The following is a 27491-nucleotide window of genomic DNA, read 5'->3' on the forward strand; positions in this document are numbered from 1 at the left end:
CATGTGTACACATGCACACACATCTTCATACACACATGTTCTGAGCACTTGGGAACCTGGTTACCACACAAAGTGACTTCATACCTGAAATGTCACAGTAAACTGTCTGCTGGTAGAGCCTGGCCTCAAGGGGGTTAAAGTACACAGTGATTTCGGCTGATGAGTTAGGCCAGACATCACCTTCCTGAAACATGAACAGAAAAAAAAGGCATTGTTTTCAAATAATAATTTCTGAAAATTTTTCATATGTTTAAGAAGTACATGAAGTTTTGATACATGTGTGGATAACAAAAGGCTCCTTATGGCCAAGCATATACACTTCTTAAGCAGTTCCTTTAGTGTGTCATGAGATCACCTCAGGTCTATTCTTAAAGAATTTCTAATACATGTGTTAATAACTGCATGTGTTTATACTGTGCATTGGATCACCAGGACTCATGGCGATCCCTGTTTGCCCATAATCACCCTCTAAGAATCTGCCACATCTACTGTTTCTACAAGTTCTTCTGTAGCCTAAAACACATGAGAACATGATGCATAGTATTGGCCTTTCAGAGTCCAGCCTGATTCGCTCACCGATATTGTTGCAAATGTCAGGGTTTTGCATTTATTTATTGTATTGTGCACACACCCTTGCAGATGTGTCCATGCCACAGTGCATATGAAAGTCAGAAGACAATCTGTGGAAGATGATTCTCTCCTCCCACCATGTGGAGTCCAATAATTAAACTCTGGTTGTCAGTCAGACTGGGCAGAAACTACCTTTACCCACTAAGCATCTTGCCAACCCAACAGGGGATCCCGTCTAAGGCTGAACAATATTCTGTTGTATGTACAGATCACATTTCTTTCTCCATTCACCTGCCCATGGATACCCAAGCAGTTCTACAGCTGGCTATTTAAATCATGCTACTGAGAACATGAAACTGAGCCTGTGCAATAGTCAGTTTGCTTCCTCTGGGTCTGTAGCAAGAACAGACATTCTGGGTCACATGGTATTTCTATTTTTACTTTCTTCAGGGGCCTTATATTGATTTCTATGATGGCTATTCCAGTTTACATTCTCACTAAACCATATACAGAGGCTGAAATCCTGGAAATCTGAAGGAAATACTTTAACAGCACAGGAGAAAACACCATTCTACTCAGCAGATACAGACTTACACTGCTTGGTAACTTATCAAGTGGCATGAATGTTGAACACGCTTTAAAGATAATATCAGTGAATTTATGAATATAAAAAGTATTAATGAGGAAAACAGGAAGGATACTTTTTTTTCTTTGAAATGGAGTTGTACTGTGTAGCCAAGTCTAGCCTCAAAGTCATGATCCTCTGACTCCATCTCCTAAAGTGCTGGGACTGCAGGTGTGTTGCCATGCTTTATGGAACAGGATATTTTTAATATATGTGTGCTCAGTGAGCATCTTCTATCTACCCCATGTGTATCCGGCCCTGGGACTTCAGAGGAGAGAGGGTAGGCCGAGACTGTAGGGAGCTTGTTGGTTGTTTTTCACTATTTGCTCTTTGAGGTCCCCCACCCAGCTTGCAAATAAATACACACATGGAAACTTATTAAATACTCATGAATGCTGGGCCTTAGCTTGGCTTATTTCTGGCCAACTTTTCTTAAACTATCCCATCTGCCATTTGCCTCTGGGCTTTTATCTTTATCCTATATACCTTTCATTACTTCTTATTCCATGGCTTGCTGTGTAGCCAGGTGCCTGGCTCCTGGAGTCCTCTCCTCTCCTTCTCCTGTACTTGTTCCTTTCTCAATCTCTTCTTTCCAGATTTCTCCTCATATTTATTCTTTCTGCCTGCCAGCCCCACCTGCATCTCTCTCTGGCCTCGATATTGGCCGTTCAGCTCTTTATTAGACCAACCAGATGTTTTAGACAGGCAAAGTAACACAGCTTCACAGAGTTAAACAAATGCAACATAAAAGAATGCAACACATCGAGTCCTTAGATATTCCACAGCATAAATGAGTACTATTTTACAGCAGTTTATCCATCAGCAGGGTGATTGGCATGAATATACGTGACAAAGGTTGTCCCTACAAAAATAAGGCCCAGTAAATAGAAACACCTCGACTCTATGGAGCCAAGGAATGGCCCAAGGTGGGATAGTGGCCAGAGCAGAGTGTTTCTGACCCAGTGAGCTATCTCTCACTTTAATTCAAACTATCCCAAAGCCATAGTAAGAAGTCCAAGTTTTGCTATGTGATGGAAAAGGCCACCTAACCCTGCTTTAAAATACTGTACTGACCATATAATCTGGTGTCTCTTCACTGATTTTTCAAGCTGCAAGAGGTGCTCATTTCCTGATTTGAAGAGTGCATCCCCCACCCACGGTCTGGAAGAGCCATTTATCCAGTAAGGGCTCCCTAGGTGTTTATTGACTACCATTCATATTACTTCTATGCCACTTAGAAGGACTACACTGAGAGGTTAAAAAGGCAGGGGGAACAGTATGTGCTTTTTCCCAAAGTTTCTGTAAATAGGGCCCAAAGAGCACAAGTACTAAACACATTTAGAAATCTATACACAGCTCAATAGAAAATCAAGGCAAGACAACTTAAAAAATAATCCGGCTCCAGTTTCAGACAGTCCCCAAAGCACACCAGATCTAGTCTGGCTGGAAGGAAAAATACTCCTGGAACAAGGAATTGAGAAGAAAACAAATGGCTGGCATCATCACTTAGCAGAGAGAGTTAAGATCCTTGGTTTAACACTGGCACCCGAGAAAAGGCGAGACCAGACAAGAATGGAAAACAGGAAAGTGGAGGCAGTTTTAAGCAGACGGATTGAACTATGACCTTCTCAGGCAGTGTCCCTTCAAGCTTAGGAGTGAGGGGAGGACAGCAAGGCTCCAAGAGCCACAGTGAGGTCACAAAGGTCGTGAAGTGGGTTTTGCATCCCCCAGAAAGCCAAGAGAAGAAAGGCAGGCTCTTCTGTCTCCAGCATCCAGGTAGAGGTGGCTCTTGGTAGTTGCTTGCTAATATCCATTGAGTCAGATGTCTCTGCTTGTACCTTATGGAGTTATTATCAGACATGCATTCATTTCTGGATCCTCTTTCTGTCCTTTTTGTTGCATTTGGGGCCCTCAAAAACTTACAACTTTAGTGCTCAGAGGCCCTTGAGATTCTACAGGGAAGCCCAAAGCACTCTCATGGACTTAGAAATTACACTGCAGAGCTTTGCAAATATTTGTTCCCTTCTGATGAATGGAAAAGACCTGACCCTTTGGCTGGACCTAGAAAGGCAGCATACATGAATGTAATGTGGCTCAGCCATTCAGCAGAGCTTTCAGCCAACTGAATGTATGCGGTGGGTATCTGTCCTAAAAATGACTACAGACTTGGGTGTCTTCCTAATCCATATGATGAATGTGAATTGCTGGTGGGTTTAGATCCTGCTCTGATCAGACACTGAGTAGATGCAGCTAACTTGCTCCAACACAAAGTGGCCAAAGCACCAAAGGACATTCTAGTTCCTGAGCATGAGTAGCAAGAAGTGGCCTCCGAAGGATGACCTGGAATTGGATTATCTCCGAACACGGAAAAAGGAGTCTTATGGTTTGGGGTAGGCCAGACCATTTCCATGGCCTCCAAACCACTGATCCCATAGTGTATGCATGGACAAAAGCGAGCACGGCCTCAGCCTCCAAACACTTTAGAACCTGCCATGGCCAAATACATCTGATAGGTAGAAATGAAGGGCTGGGAAGTGAGTCACAGTTGAGAGGGGTGATCTGGATCTCAGAAGGGGGTACTTGCACCCAGGTAAGATTGTGAGAGGACCCTCTGGTGACAGTCCACATGGCTCCAACTGAATGGGGACCCACTCTGGGGCCTTCCCATGAAGAACTGCAGCTGGCTTGCTGAGTCTGCAGCTCCCACTAGTAACCTGAATCTCCTTCCGAACGTGGGAGATGATTCAAGGACAACTGCCATTCCAAAGTCCTCTCTGGGACAGAGTGTGTGACCGTGAACCAACAGAGCTGTGTTTCTGTCACAACAGAAGTGGGGTCATTCTTTCAGAAGGATGCTGGTAGTGCAAGGTCATTTGCTACTTTTACTTTTTAGGGAAAAAAAAACTCAGTTAAAAAAAAAAAAAAAAAAAAAAAAAAGCCATGACATTTCCTAGCAAACCACAGGACAAACCTCACAAAGAAGCCACAAGCCTGAAATGGCCCCACTTTTTTCCTTCCTCTCATCTTCATAGCCCTGCTGAAATTAACTTCTGGGCCACCCGTGCTTCTGGAAATGCCTCCTCACTCTTTATTACTCGGCTCTGACATTTCAGAAAATCAAAACCTTCACAAATTTCCCTACTGACTCCGGCATCAATATCCTGTCTCTCTGGACCCCTGGAGCTGACTCCTTTCTAGATCCCTGCTGCTCTGGTTTCCTTCTCATTCTAAGATTTTCTGAACATTTTCCTATTCCAAATGGGAACCCGAGTTTAGAGGATTCAGTTCATCACTATTATCTTGATGTAAAATATACAGTGACCCTCAGTTTTACTATAGTCATTTCCCCTTTGCTGGAAATGTTTCGGCTTTCCTCAGCTCCACTTTGAATAGGACAACTGTATTTTACTTGTCAATCTAATGACCTTTTTGGAGGAATCAACTTTGAATTTTTAAGTTTTTTTAAAATTCCATGCTAATTCCCTAATATTATATTATTATTATTCTTGGAGCTTTCTAGCCCCTTCTGAATAAGAACACTGAACCAAGCAACTTCATGGCCAATGTTGAGCCTTTCTGAATGTTATGAGTATGCAGCCACTGGTCCTGTGACAGGTGATAAACATGATGATAGGGGTGTCCTTAAAAGGGGCTGACCTTTTTAAAGGAGGAGTTTCTTTTGGCTCACAGTTTGAGGGTACAGTTCACCGTGGCAGGGACATCATGGCAGCTTGGGGGTCACATTGTGTCCACAGACAGGGAGCAGAGAAAGATGGCTGCTGTTCAGTTTGTTTTCTTGTTTTTATTCAGTCTGGGACCCTGGCTTATGGGATGGTGCAGCTCACATTTAGGATAGATCTTCTGACCTCAAATAACTGACAGATGCCATCTGAAGCTGCTACAGTTCTTTTATATTCAATGTCCAGCACACATACATGAAAATAAATAGTGCCAATCACATGTCTCAATGGTTAAAGATGTTTGTTGCTGAGCCTAATGACCTGAATTTGACCCCCAAATGGTAGAAGGAGAGAATTGATTCAGCGAGTTGCCTTTTGACTTCCAAGCACGTGCATGTGAGTGCGCGCACGTGTGCGTGCACAGACACACACACACACACACACACACACACACACACACACACACACACAATGAATGAATAAATAAATAAATGTAAAGATTAGACACGTTGAAAGGCAGGAAAAGTGATCATGATCAAGTGGAGGGGACACAAAGGTAAATCCACAGAAAAGCCAGGTGTAAGGGCTCACAGACAGGTGACTGACTTTCAAAAAGTTGCACTGGGTCAAATGGACTTTAGTGAAAACCTCCTTCAAAAATTCTTCAAAAAACAAAAAAACCTGAACTTTCCTGTTTCCCTCTCTCTCCTCTCCCTTCTTTGAAGGATTATTTCTTGAGAATCTTGCTAAGTGGAAATTTAAAGTGTAAGAACAGTTACACGTGCATTTAACTTCCTTGATTGATCTGGAAGCTCAGTGTTTACAGTAAAAATTCTTACATGCATTAAATAAAAGAATTGCATTTTGGTTCTCCAGCTACAATGTAATATGACTTAAGTATTTAGCTTTCCAGTCAATTTCTAGTTTGCAAAGATACAAGTGTGTTGTGGTGTTTTGAATAGGTATACCCCCATAGACTCATTCATTTTAATGCTTGGCCCATAGGGAATGGCACTATTAGGAGGTGTGGCCTTGTTGGAGGACGTGTGTCACTGTGGAGGTGGGTGGGCTTTAAGGCTACATATATGCTCAATCCACACCCAGTGGGACCATCTCTCTCTGCTGCCTGTGGATAAAGGCGTAGAACTCTTGGTTCCTTCTCCAGCACCATGTCATCCTGCATGCTGCCATGCTCCCTGCCGTGATGATAATGGACTAAATCTCTGAACTGTAAGCCAGCCCCAGTTAAATGTTTCCTTTTTATAAGAGTTGATGAGGTCAGGATGTCTCTTTACAGCAATAGAAACCCTAACTAAGAGATGTGTCTAACTCAGAATCATGATTTAGCACCACAATCACTGCCTCTGCATTTTATCTCACCCAGTCTTCACCTCTGTGAAGTCCTTTCATCCCCCACTTTAAAGGCAAACTGAAATAACATAGCTTACCCAAGCACAGACCAACAGTAAGTGGTGGGCCAGGAGCCTGTGGTAGCACTTCCCCTAACTTCCTTAACTCCTCTGCAATTCTAAGTAGGTCAGGGCCCCCTCTCTCACTATACCAGCCAGAAAAGGTGGACATTTAGAACCTACCACTGATATGTGGATTTATCTGATGCAGTCTTCCTCAGTGATCCTGCCTGTGAACAGTGTGACACTGTTCGCACATGTCTGAATCCCTCTAGACGGTGACTCAAAGCAGGTTCTTCTGGGGAACGGAGCCCACATGAGCATGTTAATGCTCCCAAGAGCTACACTGGTGGGTCTTCATCAAGCTCCCCTGTGTTGGGAAAAGATCAAGCCCAGTACCTTCAGAAGGAGATTTGGGAACAATGACCTCAAGTCATTGAAATGTCAGAGGTCCTTCTTGCTTGGCAGCAGACACATCTTCAACTGAGGCATCATTCCCCTTATGCGACAGGAAGAGTCTCTCTAGCCCCAGCTACTTCAGAAGCTAAAGCAGAAAGATCACTTGAGGCCACGAGTTTAAGAGGAGCCCAGGGAGTTTCCATTTTACAACATAAGCAAGCAAATAAAAATAAATTCTCTCAGAAAATGAAAATATGCTCTCAAAGTCAAATTTCTGTTTCAAACTTTTAAAGTAAGATTCATTAAAAAAAAAGTTATTGATGAGTGTGTATGCCTGCGTGTGTTATGTATGTACATACACATAGATGTCCCCAAAGGCCACAAGAAGGCATCATATCCCCTTGGAGCTGGAGTTTCAGGCCTTTGTACGCCATGGATATAGGGGTGGGAACTGAACTCCTGTCCTCTGCAAGAACAGCAAGCACTCTTAAGTGTGGAGCCATATGCCAAATCCTCAATGGCAAATTTCTATCAATGACAAATCTACCAACAAAATGCTGTAATCTTTTCTACTACTCACAACAGATCTAATTAATAACAAAAACTTTAGCTACCTTTAATGACACTTGGTGCAAATGCCAACTGTCTCAAACAACAATGATTAAAAAGCAAATGGATGTATAAAAATATGACAAGTAAGCTCCCCTTGTTATTATTGAGAGGAAAGACAAAATTGACACAAGGCTTGCAAAGAGACTGGACTCAGCTACTTCAGCTGGGACAAGACACTGTAAGTCAAGTAAAGTTGTGATTTTCAAAAGAATGCCCATAAAAGTTCCCGAGAGAGTCCTATGATCTGTTCACCTGGCAGAGGAAGCTTCACAAAAGACATTTTCTGCCTTGATTTCATCTTTAACCCAAACACACAGAACTCCTTGGGGTCCTTAGCTGGTGGAGGTGGCCATGGGCGATGTCTAAGCCTTTCTCTCTTTCCCAGAATGGAAAGGTATTGACTAATTTAATGAGCCATGAGCAACCTTGCTATTTCTGAGTTTCCCTGGACCTCCTTGTACCCACACGGATTCTTCAACACAACAGTGGATATTTTGGTACAATTGCCAAAAGGTGGGCCTTAGCACAAAGATCTGAAAGGAAAATCCTAATGAATGAGGCTAAAGACTGAGCAACCACACTGGCAGAGCTTGTCAAGGGTAGTTCTCTCTCAGCAGCTCCATGTCCTTGGGCTCCTTCCTGATGTCCATTTCCAATGAGTCAGCGCCCTCATGTTTGCCTTGTGAGTCACAGGGGATGACTAGAGCCGAGGAAGGACTGTGCAGAACAGAAAGCATTGCATCTTTCTTTTTGGTAGCCATCTGGACTTGCACCCAACCTGGTTCTGCTGAGCTCACCCATTATGCTGATGAGGACAAGGATCAAGTAAACTAAATTTGAGCTGTGCTCTCCAAGTCTGAATTGCCAGAACAGCACGTTTCTCTGAAGCTTAAGTAACATCAGAGCACAGGTTACTATTACCTGTGTGGTGATGAAGAAATGGTCCACTGCCCCGCTCCTTCCATAGCTCAGTTAGATGAAAGCCTCAGCTCCCCTGTTGGGTTAGGTTTACTCAGGAGATGTGGGCTAAGAAGAGCCGGAATGTTGGGCCAGCTCCAAACCTTCAGACATGCAGCAGGTGCTATTCAAGGGAAATATCTTGAAATATTCAAACCTTTCTTTTTTTTTTCTTTTTTAGAAAATACCAAGTGCTCCATGTTAAGAAAGTTGCTGTCTTGTCCTCTCCATCTGCATCTGGGTTCACTTCGACTCAGTGTTTATGTATGGGTGTTTGCTCCTGTTTCCAACAGGCATTAGATGAGGGCTCCATGGATAAGTTAGTTGTTGATCTCACTCTCCAGGAAGGGCATTTATGGTAGCCTTTCCACGGAAGCTCAAATTGTTAGTTGGCGGCAGTCTTGTAGTTCTCTAGACCTTTCTTTGTGTTCAATTTTATCTTCAAACCAATATTGGCTCCCTCTTTTATGTTCTCTCTCCCCCCCCCCTCTTTCCTGTCTTCTATTCCTAACCCGGCTCAATCTTCCTAGTCGCACGTGTTTTCCTTTCCTCCCCCTCGTTTTCTCCTACTTCTCTCTCCATTCACTGCCCCCCCACAACTAGGCGGCAGAAACACATAGAGACAGCTGACCTGAACAAGGAGGAGCTAACGGCCACCAGACTGATAGCTGGGAAGCCAGCATGGGACTGACTCAGGCCCCCCTGAATATGGGTCTCAGCCAGAAGGACTGAGCAGTCTAAGGGACCTCAGACAGTGGAGCCAGGATGTATCCCTGGTGCACAAAAGGACCTTGCGAACACATCCCCCATGGAGGGATAACTGCCTTAACCTAGAGACAGGAGAGAAGCCCTAGTCCCTACTTCATATGACCTGTCAGATCTACATGACCCCAACTGGATGGCATTCCCCTACATATGGAATTGGGGTGGGGGGGATGGGAGGGGAGGGTGGTTAGGGTGCATGTGAGAGGGCAGAGAGGGTAAAAGGGAGGGAGGGAGAGGGAACTGGGATCGACATGTAAAATAATAAATTTAAAAAAAAATGCGTTGACTCCAAAATTTAAGTTCAAGGACAAGTTACTGGGGAAAAGGATTTCTATTTTTGTCTCCACAGAAAATGAAAAGCTGTGGATTCTTTCCAGACTAATGTGATTTGATCAAGCCAGACCACCTGAAACAGAGTACCAGGTAATCCTACATTCAAAACAACTGGACAAAGCAACTTTACAGACTATAGCCAGGATTTTTGCATCTTCTTAGAATTCCCCATGACAGCGCCCCTTACCAGCAAGAAGTAGTTTGGAAAGAATGATGCCCAAATTCCCAAATATTGTCTATAAATGTTTGTTTTCAGTTAAATGGACTTGGTTATATAAAATAAATAAAGAAAGAAAGGAAGGAAGAAAGAAAGGGAAAAAAAAGAAAGTTGCTGTTTTCAAGGTGTGACCTGAGTCAGCAGCACCACAGTTCAGAGATAAAATGGTTACATCTGGGCTGAGGTCTCAGGATTGCTAGATGCCCATGGGAAACAAAAACTTAATTCTCCTTTTGCACTGTGATATTCTCTCACCTTTGAATTTTCAGAATTGAGTTTTTGTCTTTTGAATTTCTCTCTTTCAGGGGGACTCAGGAGACTTGAGCAAAGGGAATAACAGAATAAGACCATCAAAGTTCAGCCTAGACATGGTCTGCCTGGCACAACTGAATATTATATTTATGAAACAGTCAATTTCATTTGCTTTTCTGTAAGGCACAAAACATGCACAATAGACTCAGTATGGCAGGTTCCTTCTGAAGATGAGAAAAATCTCATATGGAAGCAGGTGGCTTGACAAATCACCAGTAGTCTGCATAACTCCATGTCTTCCTGGTAAGCAATAAATGGAGAAAGCCAAAGCTCATGATATTAATATGCTAAGAAATTATCAAAAGAATTGGTATATGAGAAAACTTGGAGTAAATAGCTATGCCTCATATGCTCTAATGAGTACATAGTAATTTTAATGGCTTTAAAATATCAATATATAGATAACTATCATTTTACACAATCCCTTTTGGTCTTGTGTCTCCTGGTTATTCTGCATTCTCGAGGCCCTCTTTTTTACCACCAAGGGACATTTCCAAGTCTCATAAATAACAAAATCCCAGTTCTGCAACACTAGAGCAGTGGCCAGCCTCCCCTCTATCCATATTATGAGGAAATAGGAAACACAAGCAGGCTGAGTGAGGGCTTTGTGGTTCTGTGGCTACCAAGTCTCAAGATACCCAGCTCTAACTCCTCTAAGTTCAAGCTGCAGGTGCACCAAGACTAAGGAAATTTATAAAAGAAAGAATTTGATTGGGCTTATGGTTTCAGAGGGTTAGAGTCCATGATGGCAGAGCAAAGCTATGGAAGATGGAATAGCTAGGAGCTCACATTTGGATCAAAAATCAGGAGACAGACAGCTAACTGGGAATGGCGGGAGTCTTTTGAAACCCCAAAGCCTGCCCACAATGACATACCTCCTCCAACACGATCATCCTAATCAAATAGCTGGGGGTCAAGAGTCCAAATGAGCATTTGGGGGCATTCTCATTCAAACCACCAAAGGGCCAAATGGTGAGGTGGTGTTGGAGCACAGTAAGAACTTGCTACCATAGAATATGGCACCTTTTATTCCTACGGGATTGAGCCAAACAACTCCTCATATGTAATATTAATAAAATGAGATTTAAATGCAAACCTATCACCACCTCTGGGCATCTTGGGATCAGGACTTATTTCCTCATCTTGAATTTCCTTGATTTAAATGGAAAGAGCCTCTGAAACTGGAACAATGTTCTCATAAAATACTCAATATGCAGGACACACAGCCTATATGCAGGACTAAGCTAACCTTTAGTGTTGGCTGATGTGTTTGACAAATGAGGCTATGTAGATGTAGACCTAATAAAATAACATAATTTTTTAAAATTTCTATTCCAACCCTAAGGTATTGAGATCTTTTGTTATTGTTGCTTTTGTCTCTCTTTTATGTTTACCTCATTTGAGCATGCTGTCCTTTCTCCATGGCCAGAGGTCAGCCAATCAGAAGGCAAGGTGGTCTCTGCACCTGCGGATGACCTATTATTTTATTTATTTGGGTAGAATATGACTAAGGTTGATTGTTAGGCCAGCAGGTAATACTACTTGCTCCTAATCTTTTCTGTTTCTGCTGCAAGATCAGCTTGGAGAAAGAAGTTATTTAACTGGAATCATACCATAGGAAAAAGCTAACCACTGATGACAGCTAAGCTGTCAGAAAGTAAGTAGAGGCCATTTGATATAAGATATCTGATAGGTGAACAATATTCAGAAGAGAAGTTCAGTAGACAACGGTGCAGGACCAGGTGCTCAGGATGCGGAGGAAGCTCTCAGTTGTGGGTCCCCTTGAGGTGGGTGCATGGAGATGCTCTTGTAGCTTCTTATCTTGCCATTTATCCCTCTACTCTTAGAGTTTCTATGTCTTCAATAAAGGCCTCTTGGTCTTAGGAGCTCAGAGTGTAACTCAAAACTAAAGACTTAGAATTTATGAGTCAAAAAGGTAAGACTGACCTATTCCCAATATTCAGTCCATTAGTGTATAATGAACCTGCAGCTAAGGGAGACAAGATGGCTAGTTTAGGCTACACTTACTAGTTGCAAAGACCCAGAACTATTAATTTGCCAATTTCTATCAAAGATATCATAATTTCTCCAGTCACTCCAAAGAGATCTATGATGGTTATAGAGTCTCAATCTCAATGGCCAATAAAAAGCATGCTGTGACTTCCTTTTGAGCATATCTCATATCCGCCATCTCCTTTTCTTTCTAACCATCCCTGGGTCTGTTCCAGGCCACTGTCACTCTCATGAAATCATCCTGATCTTGTTTGCAGACATGTTTATTATGCCCCTTGTCCTCCATCACCTTCCATCCACTGACCTGTATGTATTATCCAACTCCCCCTCTATCACCCCTCCTTCAATTCAAGCCACACATGGGTTATCAGGGTAAACTTTCCAAACCACCAATGAGCACACCACTCTCCTATAATGAGTCTCAGATCTTCATTAGCACTGGCCAAGCTGGGACCTACAGCTGTGGGAGGGATCTGCTCACAGGGACATGCTGTTTGAACTCTGCCACTTGGACAATCCCCTTTGCTTTCCGCACAGTTCTCCCCAAATTTGTTTGACGCCTCCCTTCAACTGCTTTTGCAAAGAATATACAATATCCTCTCTCAGACTCAGTGTCTCCAGAAAAGCACAGTGGGAGGCAGGGAGCTGTAGGCTGAACATGGTAGACCACCTTCCCTCCACTCCTTCCCAAACAGAAACTGTTCTGTTCACTGCTAGTCATCCCGCTGTGAACAGAATGCTTCCTTTCCCCATGGCTTCCATGGTTTCTCTAACTGGGAACACTCCCCTCCCTTTCCACTTAATTAAACCAGAGCCTTTCTCCAATGTCTGATTCTGATCTTTTCTGTGAAATTTTCCCAAAGCTCTTGGCAGATTTCTATAGTTCATTCACCTATCTCAGAAAGCCAGGCTTTGTACAGAAAAAAAAAAAAACCCTCATGGGCTGTGAAGCTAGGGAAATGGCACAATTTTCTCATAAAATAGTTTCAAAAGTAATTTTAAGGTAAGATTACATTACATGCACACATTCTGTATTGTATGGAATGATCTGATCTTTAAGCAGATTTACAATCAATAAATAACTTACCTTAAGAATGTAAATTAATATAACTACTATAGATAGACAATAATATGGACCATACTTAAAAATATAAAACGAGAACTACTATATACCCATATATGCCATTACCCAAAGGGAATGAAGCCTGCATACCCACGTGTATTAAAACTAGTCACAATAGCCAAGCTATGGAATCAGCCTGGATACCCATCCACAGATGAACACATAGAGAAAATGCGGTGTGTACACACAATGGAGTATCATTCATCCATAAAGAAGAATAAAATCATGTCATTTGTAGAAAAATTGTACAGAACAAGAGTTCTTAAGTGAAATTAGTCAGAGAGACAAGTAACCACTGGCTTTCTCTCACATATACAAGGTAGGATGAGCCAAAATGTAACCCCAAAATGCTAGAAACAATTAGGATGGTAAGGGGACCAAGGAAGAGGGAGACAGGAGTGTGAGAGGGAAGTGAGAAGCACAGATATGACTGAAGCATGATGGGTGGTCACATCATAGTGAAATCCACTAATACGCTCAATGAGTATGTGTTAATGACTGTAAAACAGTCTACCAAGCCTGACACTGAGAGCTCTAGAATTACTGGAGAAAGACACTGGCAGGGTTCGATGTCTTCATACTCATTTGTTTAAAAAAAATTAAGAGCCCACTAATGAAAACCATAATAATAAGAAAACCCAAACAGTGTATGGAAAAGGCAAAAGGCACCATGGATTCTACAAAGACCACTTAAATTGTAAATGAATTTTTAAGTTTCATTATGATAGTATTTTTTATATAATATAAACACATTGGCCTATTTAAAAGTACATTTCTGTCTGTGATTACTTAAAGAAAATGTTTTGCTTCTCAATGTCAAGAAGAAGCCCTGTGATGGGACTGCCAACTAGGCTGCTCACCAGGATTCGAAAGCATATCAAAGGGCATGATTTAACATATACTTCCAGCCCTGGCTTAGGTGAGGGAGCCCAGGAAGGGACCTGAGGTCATTCTAGTTCCTACATCGACTTGGGAATAGATAGGGCTTACCCATGGGCTGCAACCAACTCCTGCCAACCACTCATTTCCCTCCCACTACCATCCACTCTTAGAAATTAACAAGAAGCAAGCTGAGCAGTCACTACCCTGGCTTCCCACTGCTAGCCTGGAAGAACACAGGACCTTGAGGACCTTAGTATGTCTGAAACTGCCTAAGCTGGCTGCTCCCTCTCAGCTTAGCCACTTGCCTGCTCACTACAGCAATCCATTCCTGGCCTTTCCCATATCTCTGAATTTTACCTATTTTTAATTTTAATACTCATCCTAACATGACCTTTTGCTGGCCTTACCCACACAATGTCTGGAGATCCCCTTGCTGTTCTGTATCTTGGAGAATTTTCCAACATGACAGAAACTTCAGCCTCAACTTGCATCTCCAACTTTATTTCCCACTTAACTTTTTACTGCCAGAAAACTGACTGGCTCTTGGGACCATGGATGAGCCATTCCATGAACACAGATGAGCTATTCCATGTTCTCTGAAAGTCCTGCCCTGTGAGATCCACTCAAGATTCCTTTCAAGAAGCTCTCTTTAACTTCTAGACACAACGGGTCACACAAAACACCCACCCAGAGGATGCATCCAAGGAGAAAGCATTTTTTTTTTTTTTGGAGATTCACAGTATATATGGAGCCTATTGTTTCCCAACTTATGCAGCCGTGAAAACACAGATGGGAGGACAAGGACCTGCTGAGACAGTGGCACTTCCTACATGTCTCTTCTCCATTTGGCTTAAACAGCAAGAGTAAGGCAATTAAATCGAGCTTTGGACTTTCTCAGCTCCTGGTGTAGTTGGTCTCCTTACATCCTTCTATCCATATTAAGTGTGATGTAATGAGCAGGAAGGAGGTAACTTAATAGATAGCACACACCATCTGAAAAGCTGTTAGCAGGGCTAGGGCGATGGATCAGTGGGCAAGAGTGTATGCTATTCAAATGTGAAAAGCTGAGTTCAAATCCCTAGCATCCATATAAGGAAGCCAGACATGACCAGGTGTGCCCATAACCCCAGCACTGGGGTTGGGGGGTGGGGTATGGGGATGATGGGCAGACACTTGTGGATCCTGGCACCTCACTAGACAGCTGGTCTTGCTGAAGCAGTGAGTGTCAGGTTTGGTGGTCAATTATGTCTTAAGGGAATAAGGTGGGCGGCAATAGAGAAAGACATCTAATAATGTCCTCCTCTGGCATCTACATGTACATGCATGAAGTACACACTTACATATACATGAGGCACACAATATATATCACACACATAGCTGCTAGAAACTTTCTTAAAAAGATTTAGTATTTTTTTATCTATGGTATGTGTGTATGTACTGTCGTGTATATATGTGTACCACATGCATACAGGTGCCTGTGAAGCAAGAAGAGGAAATAGGAGCTCCTGGAATTGGAGTCACAGGTAGTTGGGAACAAGCTTAGGTCCTTTGAGAAAAGTGTATGTGCTCTTAACCCCTGAACTCCCTCTTCAGGCCCACTACTTCTGTGCAGAGGCAATAGGGCAGAGTGGTGCTGAGCCTGGCACTGGATAACCTGTAAAGTCGAGGACCAGATCTGCTCTGTTCATGGGTGCCTGATGTGCATGGTGCCTGATACAGATCATACAATCAATGACTGGTTATACTGAGTAGATTGAGGACAAAGTCATTTTAACTCCTGGGTGATTTTACCTCCATGGCGGCATCTAGAAGTGACTGGAGACAGTTTTGGTGGCCATGGGGGTATCTAGTGGATGAGAGCAAATGCACAGTGCACAGGACAAAGAACTATACATCTATCTACAACATCAATGGTGCTAAGGTTGAGAAGTCCTGCTCTACAGTCAGACTAGTGGGGGCTTGATTTCCATCTATGGACACCAGCTGCCTGGCCTTAAGCGAGCTATGAGGTTTGCATGCTCATTTCCTTATTTTTATATTGGGCTTTACTTGTATCTTTCGGGGTTGTTGTAAGGTGATATATACACAAATGACACATCCTGGGCAATCCGTAGGAAGCACGGACCACTGTGACAGGTGCACAGAAAGTGTGACCTGCCAGCATTCTTGCCGCTGACCTTTATGCAGTGTCTCACGCCAATCATGGCCCTGCGTCTCAGGACTTGCCAAGTGGGCCCCAGAATGGAGAATCTAGCTGAAGCAGCCCTGCATCCCCGCTTGTGCTCACTAGGTAGTCAGATAGTATTCAGGTGCTCACCAGGGGCTCGATGGTGAAAATGTGGTTCTGAAAGAGCATGCTGTCTCCTTGAACCAGCTTCCTCTGATTCTCAAAGGTGCGGGAGAGAATAGAAAGGCGTTCTCGGAGGGAAGGATCCAAGATGCACTCTTCAAGAAACATGTTGGTTTCATACTTCTCCTCATTGCTCAGATCATCACAGACCCTAAAGAAAACGAGGAAAAGTAAGGGTCGTGGTGGGACTCCAATGACGCACCTTGTGTGGTCTCCCCTCCTGGGGGAGGTCCCTCAGTCTGCAGTGCACGAGTGGCTGACCTTGTTTTACCTTCTCAGAACTTTCAGAGACCGAGTTTGATGATCCTTTGTCACCTCCTTCCAGAAGTCCTCTGGGATTTCTTTTCCACCCAAAGCCCTTCTGTTTACTTCTGAGCCAGCATGTAGCTAGACAAATATTTCCTTTTAGGTAATTGTGTTTTTCATGCTTATTTTTAAATTATTTAACATCTGCCCTGCCTCTCACATGGCAAGGATGATTTTGTTCCTGTTAAGCTTGCCTTGCTTTAATTCTTCCCCAGCTATTCCTTATCTAGGGAATAGAATGTGGAGCTGGAAAGGTCTGGGTTTAGTTACTGATTTTACGATCTATTTCCTAGCTCAGAGACTCTGGGGGCTTCCCAATTCCTTTCAGCTTGTCCCCAAAAAGTAGAGATGGTGGGAGCAGAGTTCCTAACCTAAGAGACAGGGTTGAACAGTGTCCCAGGCCTCGGTTCAGTTCCCGGCACAGAGCGGAGCGGGTGCTTCATCAGTACCATCTTTTCTGCCTATGCCACACATTTGCATATCTAAGATCCAAACTTGTAAGATGCTCCAGTCCCACCCAAAGATGCCGCCGCCTTCACTCCCTTTCCAGATCCCACTATTGACCGTGGTCAGTGAGAGGACAGCCTGCCTCTTCCAGCTGCCCTCGCCTCTCTACATGACCTTTCACCTGGACTCTGCAGACTAGTCTGCACTTCCCCTGGACACTTGCTCCTGTTCCCAATGCTGTACTGCTGCCGCCCTGGTGACAGCATATCTTTAGTGAGTGCTGGCACCTGAGGTCGCCTCGCCGACTTTTCCTTCCTTCCTTTTTTCCTTCCTTCCTACCTTCCTTCCTTCCTTTTGGTTTCTCAAGACAGGGTGTCTCTGTGAAACTTTGTAGACTAGGCTGGCCTCGAACACACTGAGATCCACCTGCCTCTGCCTCCCAAGTACTGGGACTAAAGGCGCGTGCCACCACCACAGGGTCTCAGCTTCGACTTTCTAGATGACGTCATACAAACCAGAGTCTCCATTTTGTCAAATGGTTCTTTTAAATAATTTCAGTGTTCTGAGCCCTTTGGCTATATAACACAAGGAAATCAAATAGATGGATCCGGTATATTCCAGATCCAAGGAAGAAAGCAGCCTGCACTTCCCTTGCTCTGCTAGGTGAGAAGCAGTATCCAAGGTAACCAGTCCTCTGATGCCACTGCCCTATTAGCTCAGAAAGAAAGGAGCCCAGTTCTTTTCATTTTGCTTGTGGACAGCTATCTGAAAAGCTTATATCATTTGTGTGGTGGTTTGAATGAGAATGGCCCCACAGGCTCACATGTTTGAATATTCTGTCCCTGCTAGGTGTGGCCCTGTTGGAGGAGGTGTGTCAGACTCAAAGACTTATGCCATTCCCAGAGTGCTCTCTACCTCTTGCTCGCAGCGTGAGATGTGAGCTCTCAGCTGCTCCTGCCTCTGTGCTGCAACTCCACTGCTATGAACTCCAGCTCTCTGCAACAGTAAGCCAATTAAAACTTTTAAATAATTGCCTTGTTTGCAGAGTAACCAACACAGTTTGAAACAAGAAACTCCACTTGCAGTAGTAAATTCTAAAACAATCACAGATGGAAACAAAGATTGTTTAAAGATTGACTTTCTTTAAAGTATGGGGGGGGGTGAGTGGGTAAATTGCGTGTAAGAACTTCAGATACTCTGGAACCAGAGTTACAGATAGCAGTGAACCACCATGTGGATGCCAGGAGCTGGGCCCTGGTCCTCTGCAAGACCAATGAGTGCACTTAATCATAGTGACATCTCTCTAGTCCCCTTAGCATGGCTTTCTGAGAAAAAAAAAATCAAGTTACAAAAATATACAGAGAAACCCCAATTATTTTTTTTTTCAAAAAGAAAAAAAGGGAAGAAGACCATTTTGCAAAGGAAAACATTTACAGATACTAAAATAGTCTTTAGGTTTTCTTTGGGTCATATGATTAGAACTGACTTTATCTTAATTGTGGACATAATTTTAAAAAATATACATTCACAACATGTTTCTTTTAAATTAGAAAACAAGTCAAGTTTAATTTCTGTGTGAATCAGTTCTCAGATGGAAGCTCTGCAGACTTTTTCAGAGAAGCCTGAGATGCAAACACTGGCATGAATGAGCACATCAGAAGAGGCATGGGGGAAAGGATGGGATGCAACAGGGCATCTTGCAGCGGCAAGAGCAATGGGTTAGAGATGCACATAGTACCTGGCAGGGCCTAAAAACACAGGGCCTATTTTTTTGTTTTTAATTGAAAACAGAATGGGAAATATCACATCTAGCCATTGAAATACCCATTTTCTAAAACAATATGTATTTCATGAGTAGAAGCATGTAAAAAGAAGTGTATTAACAAATTAGATGGTGTCTGCAGGAGGATTCATAGAAATCGAGTATGGGATATAAGAGAATAAATACAATGTTTTGTTGTGTCAGTGAGGATGGCAATGATGATTAGGGGGCTACAACGAGCTCAACTCTTCCACTAAAACTGAAATAAGGTAAAAGAAAGGAAGGGGATTCCCAGATGTCCTTTCTGCCCTTGAGGAGGAACTGGAGACCTCGATGAGAACTGCAGAGGGGAAGTTCACCAACCCTGAGTAACACTGATGCCTACAGGGTGCTACATAGCTGTTCATGGCTTCATCGTCTTGTCCTGGTGATAATCATAGTTGCTTGCCTCAGAGGTGGCTCAGTTTTTAGATGAGGAGACCTCTCAGAAGGAAGCATTTTAAAACAGGCCATCCTTGTTTTTCAGTGAGTACATGAATTTCAACATTTTACAAATGATCTGGTGGCTACTCTGTGATGATGTGATAAATGCAGGTCTAGAGGCCCCTGTCCTGTTTACCAGGTGCCATTTAAGTCTTCAGAGGTTTTGTTTTTTAATGACACCAGGGAAGGAGCCCCCAAACACAACTGAAATCAAAGTCATTACAGTAACCCAGGTGGCAGGCTCAAATATCAATTAAGGTTGAATTCACTGGAGAGAGGTGTCATTCCATGCACCTGACTGCTGTGAAATAAATCCATGCTAACCACAGTGTGAGCTGTCCACTGAGGGTGCTGTAAGGCCTAGAGCTAATGTAGAATTACAGCCACCTGCTCTTGAAACAATGACTATGACCCTGCTGGAGATATGGGAGCAAAAACCCACAAGAGTCCACACTGAGTCTCTGAATACAGGGAACGTGGGGAGAATGTGGCTGCAAGCATCTTGCAGAGTACCCTCAGCCAGACACAGCTGAGGAGAGAGGGAGGGGGAAAGGAAGGGGGAGGGAGGGAGGGAGGAGAGGAGGGAAGGAGGAAGGGAGGGAGCATGCAGTCCTTTCTGAAGCGATAAATATCTTCTCTAGTTCCAGAGAAACATCAAGAAATGGAACAAAAAGGCTATTTCTTAAAAGAGTCCTTATAATTTCATATTCTGAAGGGGTTTGTTTGTTTGTTTTTAAAGAGAAGAATGACTTTAAAGCTCAGAACTTCTTCCTAGAGGAGGGGCATCTTCATAACCAGAACGTAGCGCCTGGGAATAGCCCCAATTTTCTAAAGCCCAGTGTAAGACAGGCAGAGAGGAAGGTCAGCCTTCTCAGAATGGAAAAGGCAGGGGCTGAAATTCCTCCCCTGGGGAAACGGACAGCCACATCTTGGCTCACCAAGATTCTGTGGGCAAGATATCATATGGAAGGGAGTTGAGGCAATTTGTTAGAAGGGTTAGCATTTCATAGTGACTTTTGAGCAAGTTTCAGTACTTGTAGATGAATAGCTCAGGATGAGAGGGAAGCTACTTTGCAAATAGACAGCTGAGGAAAGGCACTGGAGGCTCATTTTGTGACGTTACACTAGCGTTGTATCTTAGGTCCTTGGGGTGCTGAAAGGGGAAGTTTTAATCCCTGGAAATGTGTCTCTGACTAAAGACAGGTCCCCTTTGTGGCAAGCTCAGAACCAAAGTCAACCCTTCTCTCTGCAGTTTAAACTAGAGATGCTGGTGGAGGAAGGGGAGACAAGCAAGAAGCTGCTGTCTCCATCAGGAGCAAGAGCATCACATATACAAGGGACTGGATCAGGGGCAACTGCATGAACCTTGCTAGAGAATACAAGAGAGGCATTGTCCTGCTAGTTAATGACCTTGCTTCTCTTTTAGGGGTGGTGGGCATACTTGTGCTTTGTGTGCTGCTCATGTGTGGCCTGGGTGTGGTGATATTTTGTTTATGCTTTAACAAATAAAGCTTGCCTGAAGATCAGACAAGCAGAGCAACTAGCTACTAGTTCTTACCTCTCCCAAATCCTCAGAGAGAATGGGATATCCTGTCTCTACAAGTCCTCACACTGAATGCCATCTCTATGAAACTTCAGACTGCCCTGAGCTCCTGTCTCCTCCTGCTTTACATTCCTCTCTCTGCCCAGCCACATCACTCCTGTCTTTACCCCCCTAGTGCTGGGATTAAAGGCGTATGATCCCAAGTCTGGGATCACCTTTGTGTGAGTTCTGTTTCTCTTTCAGACAGATTCAATTTCACACAGCCCAGGGTGGCCTTGAACTCATAGAGATCCACCTGCCTCTGTCTCCCAAGTGCTGGGATTAAAGGTGTATACTGCCACTGCCTGGCTTCTATGGCTAACTAGTGGCTTAGGTGTGTGGCTAACTGGTGGCTTAGCTCTGCTCACTGTTTAGTAAGGCACAATAGCCTTGTTTTGAAGAGAATAGTTAGCAACTATTTCAGAGACAAGAACCTAAGGTTAAAGTGATTGTGTGAAAGTCAGGCACGCTGGGAACACATCAAAGAACCAGAAAAGAAAATGGAGAAGAGCCCACTGTTGCTCAAGTTAGAAATCAGGCATAATGTGACTTGCTTTGAAGAGGAAAAGAAGGTAGGGCAGCATTCAGTAGACACTTTGTCTAGGGAAACACAAGTTACATTGATACATGTCACCCAAAGAGAAAGTGAAGATTTCTATTGGAAGTGATACTGTGAATAGGGACATAATAACTGTGATATGCAGATACCACTATGGAGAGCTAACTGATTCTTCTGGCCATATACCTACAAGTTGTACAGACAGACAATATGGATTATTATGTATTATTGCACAGTAGAGCCTCATTCCGCCATAAAAGAAGAATGCACTTGCAGCATTTGTAGGAACACAGTGGGAATTGGAGATTATCATGCTAAGTGAAATATATCTGCCCCACAAACACCCCTATTACACATTTTCTCTCATATTGTGGAAGCTAGACAAAGGAAAAATAAAGTGATGAAACTAAAATGGGGACTACTGGGATATGAAAAAGGGATAACAGGAAAACATAAGAGCACTAGAGGTTGAACATGTTCAAAGTTCACTATATACACATCTGAAATGGAAATGCCATTTAAAAACTTATTTTATAATAGACACATGTCAAAAGTGAGATTGGGGCTGGAAAGATGGCTCAGCTGATAAACACTTGTCATGCAAACATGAGGTCTAGAGTTCATTTCCCCAGAACCCATGTAAGAAGCTGGCCCCAGGATGCATGCTTACAATATCAGCACTGGGGATATGTACATAGGAGATTCCCTGGGACTACTGCCCATTCCAGCCAAGTCCAAGTGTTCCAGGGTTGGAGAAAGAAAGACCCTGTTTCAAAAAATAAGGTATAGAGTGATAGGGAAAGATGACCAACATCAGTCTCTGGCTTCTGCAAGTGTCTGTACACACTAGCACGTGCGCGTGCACACATGCAAACACACACACACACACACACACACACACACACACACACACACACACACAGTGGCCAGGGATATAGCTCAGTTGTTAGAGTACTGAGCTATTATGTACAAAGCCCTGAGTTGAATCCCAGGTACTTCCTAAGACCAGACAAGGAAGCATTTACCTGTGCACCCTGCTATGAGGAGACTGGAGGCAAGAGGATTAGGAATTCTAGGTCATCCCTGACTAATTAGTGAATTTGGAGCCAGCTTGGAATACATGAGATCTTGTCTCAAAACAAAACAACAAAAATCCAAGCAGCCAAACAAATAAAACAGGTTAAAAAAAACAAAAACAAAACAAAACAAAACAAAACAAAAAATTAAAAAGCTAGGGGTGTGAGTGTCAGGGGAAGTGAGAGTAGAGATAGAACTTGTGTCTGAAGTTCTATTCTGGAAACTTCCATACCTGCTATTTATTCCCTCCCACCTTTCCTCCCAACCTCCATCCCTTTCTTCTTTCTTTTTAACTTTAACTGTTAAAATTAACTTCTGGATACTTTCTGGACACTGGCCTGGTACTAATACCCACAGGTAGCCATGTGGAGAACCAGTTGAAATTAAAGCTGTTTCTTCCTCCTCTCCAAGAGGCTCTACCAGGAGGGCTGCAGAATGCTGCTCTGACTGCCCGTTCACCATCTTCCTGTCCCCAGCTTCAGTGGCACTTGGGCCTTTCCAGTTGTTGCACAGCATGCATTATGATGCAGAATCAGGGCAAATGGAGCCAGGGAGACAGGGTGCTCCCCCTGCTGCGTTTAAATGCTGCATTTCCTTTGAAATTTCCCCATTTTGTTAGCATTTATTAACTGTACACATGAGCAGGTTTCATTATGATGTTTTACAGTTATATAGTACTAATAATTCAAGAAAAAAGATGCATCATTGGCATTCCTAAACCTCGAAGTCCAGTGAGGTTTGCAGTCAGGGAGGGCTTTCCTTTGCACAGAGGCGATCCTAAGATTGAAGCTCATTGCCTGGAAGAGCAAGTTAGCTTCTGCCCACTGTGTCCTGTCATTGTCCTGGATCCTTCTGATTCAATTAGGGACAGTGCGCTGGGGGACTTCTGCCTGCTCTCCAGGGACCTGAGGCTTTTATTTTTGGTTTTAAACAAAGCCTTGAAGCTTCCCAGGGCTAATGCTTCACGCACATGGGGAGGCAGAGAGTGAAGTAAACTTAAATGAAGGCAGCAGCAGAAGTGTTAATTCAGAGAGACCGGAAGGAAGGAGGGTGAGCCACAGCGCTTCAGACAGTGAGAATGGGGTCAATCAAAAGAAACACCCAGAATATACCCAGGAGGCAGCCAGCTAAAAGCAGCTGGGTTTACATTTTTCTAATCTCTGCCATATTTGAATTATCATTTTTCTAAAGTTTCCACTAAGAAATCGTTATTAAATTACATGGTCCAGAGAGACTGGGCGGCGCTGTGAAACCCAAGAATATACAAATCACTGCACCCACACCCTTCTTTTTCCTTCATTCTTCCTATTTTCTGAAGACATCTTTTCACACAGGTGGGAGGGGGTAGGGGGATGGGGAAACAAACGAGTGACATTGATGCCAATCCAAAATGAATTATTTTGGGGACTCGCTGTAAGAGCTGAAAAGTAATGCACACATGTAGATTGGTGGGTTTTTTGTTTGTTTGTTTGTTTTTTTAAGAATGGCATATTTTCAATGACCAGCTTAAGTTTAACTGAGCGTCCACAGCATTTGATGTTATAAAGTTCCCTAAGAGCACCCCACACTGGAGTCAGTTTCTCAAGGGTGGACATTGTGGTGGTTAGGAATTTACTATAAAAACAGTGCTTCCTGCCCCCCCCATTAACTGGATTTACCCCTGTTACCTGCCCCTCCCCCCACATTAACTGGATTTACCCCCACTATACCCCTGGCATTGCTGAATAGAGGTGGTTTATGTTACAAACCTATATTTTTCTCTGTCCTCCTCTTCCTGGGTAGCAAATATCTTCCACTGGAAATGGGCAATGATATTGGCACGATTATGGATGGTTATTGTCCGCTGATTGGCCAGAGATATGTAGGTTTTCTCCATGATCAAGGAATTCTTGTCCAGTCTTATATTCACGTCTATGGCAGCTCCATAGAGACATACAAATACCATTTCGCCTAGGAATGCACAAGGTGGAAACATACTTTAGGATGTAGTCTAGGACAGGGAATGGGGTCACTTGATAGAGTGCTTCCCATGCAAGCATGGAGGCCTGATTTCATTTCCTTAGAAACCACACAAAAAGCCAAGCATATGCCCAGAACCCCAGAGCTGGGCAAGGGGAGATAAATGGATTCCTGAGGGTTCACTGGCCAACCAATCTAGCCAGAGGTGATACCCGGTCTCAAAAAAAATAAGGTGGGCCCAGGAAGACACCTGACACTGATCTCTGGCCTGCACAGGCATGCACACACATAAAAGACTAGTTCTAGAATGATACTTCTGGCCTTTAAAGAAAATCAAGGTGAGGTTAGGGAATGCAGAACAACCATTACATACTTCATTCTCCTCAAGTCCACCAATCCAGACTCAGACATGATCAGAAAACCTAATTATTGTTCTTTGTTGAAGTTACAGGAAACCAAACTATCTTTTTCAGTCATTTTAAGAAATATAACCCATGTAAAATATGAATTGTTATGGGAGGTTATCTAAGGATTTTCTTCTTCATAAATACTTTTTGGGCTTACAGCCTAGCCAGGAGGGCCATGCATTTCAGAGTTACAAACACCTGCCTCATCTTTAGCTCCAGCTTCATCTAGTCTCTGGCTCTAGATGGAGTCAAATATGATCGGGAGGAGTTGGTCATCCCCAGGGGATTTATATCCTCACAGGGTTCAGAAAACAGATTCAGTAAGTTAGAAACTGCAAAGTGACAACAGAAATCACATACCCAGACAGTAATGACAACAGAACACACAGTGCTGTGCTGGGGTAGCATGCACATTGTAAACAAGTGCCAGGAGATCATTTTTAAAAGAACATTGGGAACATCTTCTCTTAGCAAGGCAACAGTTGCAGAGTGCTGCAGATTCACAGGTGTGTGAGGTCACTGGGTATTCAAAGAGTTGAAACCCAGGAACTACATTCTGTTTGACTCTGCAATACTATAGTTAAGTACATCACTCTAATGTTAAAACATAGAAACGGACTGGAGAGATGGCTCAGGAGGTAAGACCCAGATTCAATTCCTAGCACCCACACAGTGGTTCCCAAATAGTTGCAGCTCCAGTTCTTGGGAATATGACCCCTTCTTCTGGCCTCTGGGGATATCAGACATGCACATAGTGTACAAAACACCCCCTCAAACACAGTAATTTTAAAAAACAGAAAGCATATACTTAAATACTATGTAATGGGTCTGTGCTGTACATGGTTTAGCTAGAATCCAGAAAGCATGATTATTCACCCTTTGTTTTTCAGCAAACATTTCTTATGTATTAACCATAGAAAGGGTATGGTCCCCAAAGAGAGTGGCGCTATTAGAAGGTGTGGTCTTGTTGAAGGAAGTGTGTCACTATGGAGGTGGGCTTTGAGGTCTCATATGTGTTCAAGATACTGCCCAGTGTCTTAGTTCACTTCCTGCTGCCTGCAAGGTGTAGAATTCTCAGCTCCAGCACCAATGTCTGCCTGTAGGTCACCATATCCCACCATGATGATAATGGACTGAACCTCTGAACTCTAAGACAGCCCCCATTAAATTTTTCCCTTTTAAGAGTTGCCATGGTCATGGTGTCTCTTCACAGCAATAGAAATCCTAATTAAGAAAACAGCATATGAGCCAACCAACCACCTCAGTAAATCAAAAACACAAGTTCTGAGAAGCTGCCTCCAGGATGGGTTATTCTCTTGCAGCTGCTCAGTGGGGCCAGGCAGAACCAAATGCTGTTCATTCCCAGTTAATCTGGACCTGGTTATAATTTAGATTTTAAAAACCAAATATTCAATTCTTCACTAGTTTTCAACACTAATCTATGAATCTGTGTTCCTTTTCATAGCCCTAGTCAAATGGGTTGGAGCTGATAGGTTCCCTAAAATTTTTAACAAAGCTTGAAGAAAAGGTAAGCATCAAGCCTTTGAGTCTAAATTTTAAAGATGATACATAGATGATAGATAATCAAAATTTAAGCACCATAAAAGCATGCACAAGGAAACTAAAATGTTGATTCTCCTCCACTCAAGCCTAGGCCTGAAGTTGTCAAGCCATTGACATCCTTCAGAAAAACTTTCAGACTTCCTGAGGAGTGAAAGTTTTTTATTTTTCAATCAAGCCTTTTCTCATGTAATACATCCCAACCACAGTTCCCCTCCCTCTATCCTCCCCATTCCCCAGATCCATGCCCCTTCTGTTTATCTTTAGAAAAGTGCAGGCCTCCAAGAGATGACAACCAAACATGACAAAAAAAAAAAGATACAACAACACAAGGCAAAAGCCCTCATATCAAGTTTGGACTGAGCACCCAATAAGAGGAAAGGGGTCCCAACAGCAGAAAAAGGAGTCAGAGATACACCCACTCCCACTGTTAGGAGTCCCACAAAAACACCACGCTAACAGCCATAACACACATGCGGAAGACCTGGTTCAGTCACATGCAGTCCCCATGCATGCCATTTCAGTCTGTGGAGTGAAATCTAATAATTGGTGAAAGCTCACTGTTCTTCTCATTTGCATATTCTTAATTACGGATGGCACTGAGTTCCATTATATAACTTAATAAATAGACAAGACAAACAGAAGACCTTTGCTATAAATTCTCGTACTAAAAACTATGCCTCCAAGGTGATGGTGAACTGGGAAGAGATTGACCCTAGTTTACTGTCAAATGTCTTGCTGAAATTGCCTACATCTTACAAAACACTTTAAGCTTCAGTTAATGTCATTCACTGATTCTGACCTGAAATAATGAAAAGAAATAATTCATTTTAATTTATAGGAAGTCATCTATATCCAAAATTTCAAAATTCCCAACGGCACACAGCCAATAACTGCAATTCCATGTGTTAGAACCAGCAACATGTGAAAAACAGAAATGGGCTCACCAAGATACCAGGTACCATCAAATAGAGACCACACATTGATTACACTTAGCATGTTCACAGAAACCAATGGATGATCTTGAAACTGATAGAAGACTGAAAAAGGAATTATAATATGGAGAATAGCCAAACTCTAGGACTTTCTGTGAAAAGATAAA

At 43.1% G+C, this 27491-nt stretch overlaps 1 protein-coding gene across 1 annotated transcript in view; it reads right to left on the bottom strand.

The window, feature by feature from the left end:
- Positions 1 to 27491, bottom strand: part of Hydin (HYDIN axonemal central pair apparatus protein) — a 343862-nt gene that overhangs the window by 236922 nt on the left and 79449 nt on the right. The window contains 3 exon segments of the mRNA XM_051201355.1: positions 85 to 184; positions 16215 to 16398; positions 24212 to 24413. Of these exon segments, the coding sequence (XP_051057312.1) occupies positions 85 to 184; positions 16215 to 16398; positions 24212 to 24413 (486 nt within the window).

The sequence above is a fragment of the Phodopus roborovskii genome, unplaced genomic scaffold (genome assembly GCF_943737965.1).
Source record: "Phodopus roborovskii unplaced genomic scaffold, PHOROB, whole genome shotgun sequence".
Taxonomy (NCBI): Eukaryota; Metazoa; Chordata; class Mammalia; order Rodentia; family Cricetidae; genus Phodopus; species Phodopus roborovskii.